Below are 11104 nucleotides of genomic sequence, written 5' to 3'. Positions count from 1 at the left end.
GCAACAATGAATGACTGGAAACCCTAAGTTGCTGTAAACTTTCATTAAAATTAATTTAACAAAAAAAACCAGAAAGATAAAATCTTGAAGAAATAAAAACAGATTCAATGACAAAAAATAAAGAAACAAAGTGAGGGCTCTGCTCTGCTTTCTCCTCCCAGCCCCTCCCACCAAGCCAGATACTATCTAGTTGTAGACACATTAGTGGCTTCTTGCCAAGAACATGGATCCTAAGGCCCCTCCCTCAGCCCAGTCACTTTCTCACCAGGCCCAGAGCTCTGGGGAACACTGCCAGGTCTGGCGAGCAGGGAGCTTCCAGAAGATGGGCCAGTCCTGGGAAATGCAGGGGAAGGAACATGGCACGTCATTCCTGCTGGGCAAAGGCTGAGGCTGGATCCTGGAAGGGCGTGAGGCTGGAATTGGGCCAGTGAAGCCTGAACAGGCACCAAGAATCTAAGAAAGATTTGTCAGAAGGGAGCAGGAAGCCACGGCACTAGGCTGAGGACAGGCAGTGTGCAGACTCCACTTTCCTAAGCCTCAGGGATCCCTGGCACCTCCTGGAGGTCCTTGGGCCAGCATATGAGTGTCCACCTCCTTGGGTCTGGACCCAGGAGAACACGGGGTGAGGACAGCTCCTCTTGAAGCTATCAGCCCCATGAAGAAAGGGAATGAAGACTCATTGATACATACACAGAACATGGTTATATCTATGAGTTCTCAATGAGACACTCAAGGGAGGGGCCCTCGGTGGAGAGGCACCAAGGCTGCAGGGCTAACAGGAATACAGCGGGAGAAACCCACATCAGAGGCTCCAGTGAGATTTGTCCCTAATGCCAAGGAAGCACGTGCGGTCATTTCCAGCAGACAGAGTAGGAGGAGTTGGGACATCAGGAAGCATCGCAAGAGTGGTGACCACAGAGACTTGGGTGATGACCAGAGAAGCAAGGCCATGCAGAGGAGGAATCCAGGGAGAAGGGGGTGACCAGGCTGGTTTCTGGGGGGAGTGCTCTTATGCATGGTGATTCCTTCTGCAGAGGGCAGGCCTGAGGTATTGGCTCACACCAGCCAGGGCCAGGGTGGGAGGTGCAGCGGCCTCAGACACAGGCTGGAGAAGGCAGACAGAGCAGAAAAGAGGGGACAGAGAGGCACACCTTCCAGGTGGTCAGTGTGGGGGGAGAAGGGAAGGGTAGGGAGGTGCTGCAAGGAGAGAGAAGGAAGAGAAGGGAAAGGGTGTCTGAAGAGGGAGGTGAGGAAAACAAGGCGAAGGCAAGAGGTAATTCATTCGGGGAGCAGAGAAGATGTCCTCACCCACCCCTGGGCCCCCACTCACTCATGGCCGCCAACACCTTGGTTAACCAGTTAAAGCCCACCCTACCCTGCCCTCTGGTGGTGGGAGGTGGGAGCACACCACAGCCTGAGAGCCTCCAGAGTTGGAGGTCGGCGCCATCTCTACACCCCAATTCCACTTCCAAGGGTCACAGTCTAGGGGAGGAAGGGGGGATCAACTACAAACAGGGCAACGACACTCTTCTGCCTCCGCCTGTGGGCAGCTCTCTGCATCTGGCTTCCAGGGTGCTTGCACGTCCTTGTACCCTCCCGAGTGCTGTGCATCAGGGCACACCCTTGAAGACCCCATCCCTTCACCCAAAACTCCCAGTTTCCCTCCCCAAGCCTACTCTTCTCGTGGGATGCTGGATTCGTCTATCCAACACTCATTCCACCAAGCCATTATGGTGTAACTGCAGCTAATATGCCCCTCCTTCCCACCCTCCCACTGCTCCTCCTAGAATCTCCCCAGCCCTGTTGACCGGCATCCCCCAGCCAGGCTGGGCCACGCTCTGGAGGCTGCCCCTCTCCCACCTATGTGCAGGTGTCAATCCATCTGAAGGGCTTTGCCAACCGAACACGCCAGCGTCCTGCACCTCCTGCCCCACCGCCCCCAGGCCAGGCCATCGCTATCCCTCCCTGTGACTGGTCCCCACCTGCCTCTGCTGAGTCTAGTCCCCCAGGTCAGAGACTATACATGCTCATCGTTTGGCCGGGGCCCTGGGTGGCTGAGGTCTGGTATGCCTATGAGTACTTCCCCAGCTTCCCTGAGTCGCCCGCCCTTCACTTCACTGCCAGCTCTGGCTGGTGGACTAGACTCACACACTGCTGTCTGCTTTCCGTCTGACTCTGGTTTCTAATTGTCTTCCTGACATGACACAGCTGACCACTCCCCAGCTGTCCCTCACTATCCCTCGCTGTCAGAGGTGACCAAATCTGACCTGATTCACTCTCCCCAGGGCTGAGAACACCTGAGGGGGCATCACCTCTTGAGGAGGTGCTCAACGGTTGTTCAGGTGAATAACAGACTGAAAACCTCTGTAGCTCTGGTCACCAATCCCACACCTCCTTGCCATCCACCTATGTTCAGGCTCGCCCTTATGCCTACAATCCCATCTGGAGATGGAGTAACCCCAGAGCCACCTCTCCTAAGAGAGTACGTGTAAAGTGAGGGGCATAGCATGCACTAAGCCCGAGGGCATGGGCCACTGCTGTCCTCAGTGGTGTTGGGGAGAAGAAAAGACACCCCATGAGCCGGGCTGGCTGCTAAGTGGAGGGATTCAAGGACAGACAACATGAATTTACCCTCCCGGATCTGCACAACTGTGAGAAGACCTTGTGAACATGTCAGGGGGATTTCTTGCCAGTTTTCTTATGTCCCTCTCTGGTTAGTGGCCTGTTCACAGAACAAGAAGTGAGACAGGTGAAATCCAGTCAATCAATGCTTATAAATGAATTGCCATCAAGTTGACCCCAATTCTTCACATCCCCATGTGCATCAGACAGCTTGTGCTTGCGAGGGAGTTTTAAGCTAATTTTCCTAAGTAGGGAGCGCTGGCAGCTGTGCTGCAATCACCAAAGCCCACAGTTCAAATCCATTAGCATCTGTATGGGAGGCTGGATAGGAGGCTGGATGGGCAATCTCCTCCCATGTGATTTACTGCCTCTGAAAAACTCCACTTGGAGGGTCAGCTATGAGTCCATTTCTACTCAACTGCACACAACAGATTGCCAAGCCTTTCCTCTGAGAGGACTAAAACCTTTTGTTCAGCAGTCCAGTGCCTCAGCTGTGAAGGGCTTACGGGGAGCTGTTACACGTGCGGGCCCTTTCCCCTGGGAACCGCTGGACTCCCAGAGCCTCAATGCCCATGCTGCATGGGACCAACTCTCTGGGCTGACCTGGGGTGGTGGTTTCAGTGGCACCCTGGCCCTCCTGTGGCCGCTCAACAGTTCTGACTCCCAGGAGAAAGTCTTCCTGAGGGTGAGTTTCTGTAGGACAGAAAGATTACCAGAAATTCGGTTCAGTGGACGGAAGAGACAGAAAAGGAAGCATCTGCTGAAACAAACTGCAGGTAAGCCACAGTCACCCACATGAAAGCCCCAGGTGCTGACCTCCCCGAACCCCAAGCCTTCAGAATGTGGATGCATCATCACTCTACCATATACAAGCGCACCAGAGCAATGATTAAGGACTCAGTAACCAGAAGACTGGCTGTTTAAGCCCAGCAGGTATTCTGCAGAGAAAGATGTAGAGGCTTGCAAATGGGAACCCTACAGACAAGTTTCTTGGCCATGTAGCCTGATTGAAACCATGGTATTTTCAATTGCTTCCTTGGCATCTAAACAGTGAATGACAAGACAAATTGATGCTTTTCACTGGTGGTGCTGTTGTGGTGTTGACTGAATAGCCCATGGTTAGTTTTATGAGGAGGAATATAGCATCAGGATTGGAGAAAGACTCAACAACCTACATTATGCAAATGGCACAACCTTGCTTGCTGAAACTAAGGAAGACCAGAAGCACTTCCTGCAAAAGGTCAGGGACTGTAGTCTTTAACATGGATTGAAACTTAACATCAAGAAGACAAAGATTCTCACCACTGGGTCAATTGGCAGCACCATAATAGATGGAGAAGAGATTGAAGTTAACAGTTACAGCTTGCTCGGTTCCATAGTCAACACTCTTGGCACCAGTAGTCAGAAAATCAAGACTAATTGTATTGGGGAAATGTGCTGTCAGGGGCCTCTCCAGAGTACTGCGAAGCAATAATGTAAGTCTAGAGACTAAGGTGTGCCTAACCCAAGCCATGGTCTTCACAATTACTGCTATGCTTCAGAGAGCTGGACAATGACTAAGGATTACAGAAGACTTTTTTGAGTTGTGGTGCAGAAGAGTCTTGAACATACCCTGGACCGCCAAGAAAACAAATAGGTCTGTCTTGGAGAGGGTGAAACCAGGTTTCTTCTTGGAGGCTAGGATTTTGAAGCTCCGTCTCACATACTTTGGCAGGTATCCAGAAGGGACTGGTCCTTGGAGGACATCATGCTCGGAAAGGTAGAGGGACAGCTCAGGAGAGGAAGACCCCAAATGAGATGGACTGATACAGTTACTGGGGCAATGGAGTTGGGTATGTCAGAATCAGTGAGACTGGCTCAGGATAAGGCAGGCTTCAGAGCTGCTGGACATAGGGTCGCTACGAGTCGCAGGTGACTCGACAGCACATAATATTCCATGGACTGCCAAAAGAACCAACCGCTGTCTTAGAAAAAGTGCAACTAGGGTGCTCCGTAGAGGCAAGGGCAGTGAATGCTTGTCACATACACTTCAGGCATGTTGTCAGGAGAGACCTGTCAGTGAAAAACACATCATGGTGGGAAAGATGGAGAGGAGGAAGACCCCCAACGAGTTGGGCTGACAGTGGCTGTAACAGGGGACTGACTCAGTTACGCCAGGTCAGGATGACTCAAGATAGGGTCAGATTCACTGGTCACAGGGGTCACTGTGAGTAGTATTGGCTTGATAGCACCTAACAATATGAGCTAGAATCACATGGACGACACTGAGTTTTCATTTTTACAAATTTATTCAGCAAACAATGGGTGAGGGCAGTGTAAGGAAGCCCACTGCAATTAGAGATGCAAGACAGAGGAGGGTCTGTGTGAATTTTCGTATCCCTGACCCCAGCCCAGGGTTAAGTGCGGAATACAATTCTGAACGGGACGATAGTGAACAGTGTGTCTGCACTGACCCAGAGGGAAAACCTCACCAGAACAGCACATGGCCGCTGCCACCGGGCACACATGGAGGGAGGCTCAGCGACCCTGGAGGATTGGACTCTGAGGAACAGACCAAGTGGGACAGAATTCGGTGCTGGGTTCATGTGTGTGGGGGGCGCTCTCCACCCCAGCCACTTCCCCCCGAGGCCAGAGACCACAGAATGAGACAGCACCCAGTGCCAGCAGAGCAGACTTTATTCTTCTTCATACATCATCATACAGAAGGCTCTGTTGTTCAAGAGATGGGATTAACTTTACAATCACCATGAGCCGCACAACCGTGGAGGTTAAGTCTCAGCAATTTCCCTAATTAAGAGAACTGAGACTTTGTTAAGAAACCTCACTCATATTCCTCTTTTACTAGTTTCAGAAGGCCTGAAATATCGCTGCCAAAAGTTTCCCTTTTGGAATGGAATTTACTCTCCCTGCTAAGGGGTTGCCGGCTACAGAAATCCCCTCATTTTATTAATCAGGATTTGAACTCGATTACACATAAATCTTCAACTACAAGGCGAGCGGCCGTATCTGATTTTCTGATTATCAGATACGTGAACTTAGAATCATTTTCTTTCAAACAGGAGCTGTTATGAGTTGAGTCAAACCTACGATTGTAGGGAAGTGTTTCTCCACCTGATCAGCCTCCTGAAAGAGCTGCCTCAGGTTTTCAGGTCTGGATACGGAGGAGGTCAGGTCACGATGGCTCCTTACAGAGAATGACCAGCCTCTCTCCTGATGAACTTAGTCTCCCTCTCCTAAATTGAAAGTAAATTAAGCTAAGCTTAAAAGGAACGGCTCATGCCATTAAAATGATCACAGCTTGCTTTTCAGGTAGAAAATACCTACAGATTTAAGCAGCAAAACAAACTCTTGCCACATTCGGGCTGGACGGAAGCAGGCCAGCCGGCCCTGGCAGGCTGAAAAGGCACGTCCAGGTGGCCCTTCACACAGAGAGGTCACTTGCCGGCGAGTTCCAGCACCTTCCGCACCATGGCCCCGATGCCATCATGGATGTGGTGCAGACCGGTTTCACACATGAAGGCGGGGGTTGTGACTACTTTGTTTTTCTGATCCACGTGAGCTTCGTGGGTCTAAGTTATGGAAAAAATGTCCTCTGACAAGAAACAGAGGGAACACTAGCTGCAAAGTACTAAGGTCATCCCCCATGCCACACCCTGCAGCCCTAAGAGATCACTCGGAGCTTCTGTCACCTCGTTCTTACTATCACGGCAAACGAGCCTTCCGGTGCAAGCTCCTTTACTGAAAAAGCACCCACTTTCTGTGAGGTTCCGCTCCTTTATTAACCAAGATAGAATTCTTTTCTGATGTGAATGAAATACTGTGATAGCCAACTTGTCAACTTGGCTAACTGTTAAATGGGACTAAACCTTACGTACAACATCCTTCGCCGCATAGGAGTGCTCGGAGCAGCCAAGGCCTGAAGAACCAAGATGGAGTTTCCCCACGGTGTGTTTTGCCTTCAGACTATAAATGGACATCGTACTAAAACTCCCTCTTTACTCTTCCCATTGCCTGACCTATGGATTTGGGGACACAAACCTGCAGAAATCTCCAGCCTGTGGTCTGACCTATGGATTTTGAACTCAGCAGTCCCCACAACCACAAGAGCCAATTCCCTAAAATAAATAAACATCTCTAAACACACATCTTACTGGTTTGTTTCCCTCCAGAGCCTTGACTGACACACTCTCAGCAGTAGGAGAGAAACCAGCCATTTAAAGGGTGAGCAGTGGTTCCACGAGCCCAGCCAGTCAGGGGGACTCTAACCAGGCGTTTGTGGTCCTCTGAACAAGTAGCACAGAAATGACATGGCAGTGATAATCCTTTCTGGGGAGATTGTGTGGCTCCGGCAGAGCTGTGCTATCAGACATCAGAGGTATCTCTGATATATATCTCTGTCCATGTCACAGCCTGGTTCAAAATCCTAGGTCTTGGGGCAAGCATGCATGAAATGTATGCCCTGGACAAGGTCCTGTTCCCTGTGAGCCCACCTTCAGCTTCTAGAAAGGATATGGTCACCTCCTTCACACAGTGCTTGGCGCCCAGTGCTTTGATGGCCTCTGCAGTCCCAGCGTATGGCCACTTGCCCCCTTCCTCCTGCTCGTGGCCCACAGTGACCTCCACGCCACGCAGCACTTTGGCAGCAAGGACCGGTGCGATGCAGCACAGGCTGCAGGATGAGGGGTGACACCGGCAGGTTAATGTGGAGGCTAAAGCATCTGAAGCAAAGCACCCAGAGGCCACCCATCAATGCCGACCACCACAGGTGCCTTGCAGCCCCTCCAACCAGCAAAGTCTCCCTCTGCCCCATGAGCTGGTCGTCCTAAGCTTTGTGGCCTGGGGCATATGGTGAAAGCAGTGATGACCTCTGAGCAGCAGGTGGGAGAGCTGTGCTTGGGCCCCGTCCTGCAGGACACTCACACTCGGAGAGCCTGCCACGGGGTGGAGGCCGCGGAGAGGAGAGCTAAGCCCTCAGCCAGGGACCCCGGGACAGTGCTGGGAAGAGGCAGCCACGCTCAAGTGACCATGCAGGTTCATGAGGCATAACAACAGGGCATGTAGAAGACGGGGAACCGGTGGGGAGCAGACAGGAGATTCTACTTTGGCCTCATTTTTGGTTTGTAGTCATTGGGAGCAGCCATCAGATGGAAGCATCAGGCCTGGCCTGAGGTGAGCCAAGCACCCACTGCCTTTCCGTGATGTGTATTTACAGTGGCTTGTCACAAAAAGATTTCTCCAACCCCCTGAGAGGGTGCTAAGACCACCCAAGGCATCACACAAAGTTTAGCTTCTGAGACCACAGAATCAATGAGACCTGTCTCCAAGGCCCAGGTCAGTACCCACAGGCACATGACCCTGCCCGCTGGCTTTGTGAGCTACCGCGCAGCTCAGCCGTGGGATGGTCTACATCAGCCTGGGCACGCACGCACCTCGTGTGTAAGCAGGCCACCTCATGCAACCCCCAAGGACGAGAAGACAAGTGCAGAAACAGTAGGGGAGGGGTCTGCAGTGCAGGGGCTCTGACTGAATGTGGGGGGAGGTAGTGGAAGGGCAGGGTCAAGAAGGGGCTGACTACTGACACTGTGGGATGATGACAGGGCTGATGATGGCCTCTAGGGGGGTGGAGCATCCCCCCTACGCTGAGAGTCAGCCGGAGGAACTGAGGCCTCCTCAGAAAGTCAGGATTTACAGTGTGGAAGCACCTGTGAAGTCTAAGAAATTCCCTCAGCTGGTGGTCAAGACAAGACGGGGCAGGGAGTTTCAGACCAAATAGCCCAGCATAGCAGTTCCGACTGAAGCCCACAGGCTCTGGTCCTCCCTCCGCTACTGCCCGGTCTCAGCTGGAGACCAGAGAGGCTGCAAGTGGCACCGGCCCCTGCCAGACCCCAGCACACACGCACCCGATGGGCTTCCCGGCGCCGTGGAACTCCTTCAGCACACGCTCCACGTCTCTGTTAACTTTGCAGTCCTTCCCGTCCACGGCGAACGTGCTCCTGCCAGGAGAGAAAAGCATTGCTTAGAGAGCATCACAACTCACTCATCTACTCAGGGCATGTCCAACCCCACCAATCCCCAAGCTCGGGAGGAAAGCCTTCCTGGCAATGTCACCAGGCAATGTCACCGGCTCCTCAAGGCCCGAAGCTTCCTGCCCCGCCCCCACAGATCTTATGAACACACTGTCACGCAGGTGCACTGGGGACAAGTGAATACACACTTCTCGGTGGGCAGCTGTAATTTTTACAGAAAAGCATAGAAAGCAGGGCACGGGAGGGAGGGCTGAGGGCAGGGCTGGGAAGAGTTGGTAGCCAAAGGAAGCCAGAGGTCACAGGGACAACACCCTTGTTGCTCGTAGGTGCTGTGGACCCGATTGCAACTCACAGTGACCCTGAGAACAGCAGAACGAAGCCTCGCTCTATCCTGTACCATCCTCCCCACTTCCACCATGCCCAAGGTACTGCTGCAGTCTCTCTGTCAGTCCACCTCAGTGAGGGTCCTCTCTCCCACTGACCTTTCCCAGCATGATGTCTTTTTCCAAGGCCTGGTGCCCCTGACAATATGCTCAAAGCGTGTGAAAGAAAGTTTGTCCCTGCATTAAGATAATACTTTACACACGCACACACACACTCGGTCAAGCAGCAGCAAAATATGTACAAGACCAGGAAAAGAAAGTAAATGCCCTATAAATATACTGAAAGACACCGGACTTCACAGTCACAGGAGACTCTCTCTTCACTCCCGGAGGGGTTGATGAGTTGCTGAGCACGTGGAGAAAGCCTCCTTGGAGCCCCCACTCCTGCTCGCAGGACATAAACTGAGGCATTCTCTTTGGATGGCAGTGCGCTAACACCTTTCAAAATCAAAGTTATTAATACCTTTCTGCTGATCGAATTTATTCTAATCCTTGCTCTGGGGTCTCTATGGCAGCACTGTGTGTAACTGCAGAGGGCTGGAAAAGCCTTTTTGGAGATGGATGTCTAAGGTCCTGATTGCCACTCGCCTGGCAGGGCACATACACCTGTCAAAGCCCACGTCATGACACTTGGCCAAGGGCAGCCCACATCAGGTCCTCCTGGCTGACAGAAATGACAGGCCCCAGCTCCCAGCTGGAAACAAAGGAGGACACTTCAACCATTTAGATCCTCCCAGAAGAGCTGTGGGTGAGCATTAACATTACTGGTAAGTATATTTGTTTTCTCCTGGACACAAGAGCCTACCATTTGGTCCTAAAAGCCTTCTGAGGTTCCAACTCTTCTCACTATTTCTTAGTTGTTGGAATTGACGGAAAACCTCATAAGCAGTTCCTTACTTCACCTCTGCCTTCATGAGGACTTTCGAGCTGTAAAACCACCCAGTGGTAGATGGAATTTGGTCCAGGACTTAAGAACAATGAATGACATAGTTGAGCCTCGGTTCCTAACCTTTATACTATAATAGACAAAGTGCTAGTCAATAGGCCTTTTATTTTAAGAACTACCTTTCCTCTATAACTTGATTTGTGCCACTATTAGAACCTCTACTTGGAATATTATTGCTTTTTAATTTTTGACTCATGTACTTTTAACTTGTTAAATTTGTGTCTTCTAGGCTGCAACAGTTCCATGATACATCTTCAAGGATAGGAACATGTATGGCTAAGCACAACTGATAACAGTGCATCTAAATTCCAAAATCAATCTCCACAATAGTCTACGTATTTCCTATTGCCAAAGGGGCCCTTTAGAGTAGTGAGAGAAGATCTTCACCCTGAAACTTACAGCGTACCTTTTCAGCAGGAAGAAGCTAAGAGAATACGCCGTCCCCTTTTCCTTATGAATCAGGGTAAAGTCTCTCTCAGGGAGGAGTGATAGGGAATGGCAAAGGACAACTGACAAAGGAGATTAATCCAAACGGGCTTTGACAAGCACTGTGGCAATGGACAATTAAAACAGACTTTCAAAGGGGGGAAAAAAGAGGAATGAATTGGGGAGGGAGAGAAAATAGTGCAGCAATGAAAGAATGGAAACCCCAAAATCTCTGTAAATGTTCATTAAAATTAATAAAATTTTTTTAAAAAGCGCCCACTTCACCTGTGGGCACGCCAGCCCTAAGGAGCTGTGAGACACAGTCTGCAGGGAGGTGTGCTGCTAACTGAAGGTGCACGGCTCTGCTCGATTAAATCCACCAGCAGCTCCTCAGGAGAAGGAGGGGCACTCTCCTCCAGGGAGGATTTACAGCCCCAAAACCTGATGGAGGGTCACAACGAACTGGAATAGACTTGATAGCCACGAGGTTTTGAGAAAGCAATTATAATCCCATCCATTATCTGTTTCGTTTTTTCAATTTCTTTTTTTTTAAACTGAAAGTTTATAAATCATACTGGGGGGTTAAAAAATCATCTACAGATACCTTGTTTTCTAGCATTAATTTTAATTGAGTAATGTAATTAATGGCTCCATGGAGGCAAGGATTCTGAGGCTCTGTCTAACATACTTTGGAGATGTTG

The 11104-nt window shown here is 50.8% G+C and overlaps 1 protein-coding gene across 1 annotated transcript in view; it reads right to left on the bottom strand.

The window, feature by feature from the left end:
- Positions 1 to 6056: 6056 nt before the first annotated feature.
- LOC102861080 (chromosome unknown open reading frame, human C21orf33) overlaps positions 6057 to 11104 on the bottom strand; it is an 18557-nt gene continuing 13509 nt past the window's right edge. The window contains exons 5-7 of the mRNA XM_006894055.1: positions 8523 to 8615; positions 7141 to 7291; positions 6057 to 6191 (exon numbers count right to left, since the gene is read on the bottom strand). Coding sequence (XP_006894117.1) covers positions 6057 to 6191; positions 7141 to 7291; positions 8523 to 8615 — 379 coding nt within the window. The remainder of the gene's footprint in view (positions 6192 to 7140; positions 7292 to 8522; positions 8616 to 11104) is intronic.

This window comes from Elephantulus edwardii, unplaced genomic scaffold, assembly GCF_000299155.1.
Source record: "Elephantulus edwardii isolate Elephantulus edwardi_28Jun2011 unplaced genomic scaffold, EleEdw1.0 scaffold00133, whole genome shotgun sequence".
Lineage (NCBI taxonomy): Eukaryota > Metazoa > Chordata > Mammalia > Macroscelidea > Macroscelididae > Elephantulus > Elephantulus edwardii.
Note: the sequence above shows the minus strand (reverse complement) of the source record. Positions and strands in the feature narration are given on the sequence as shown.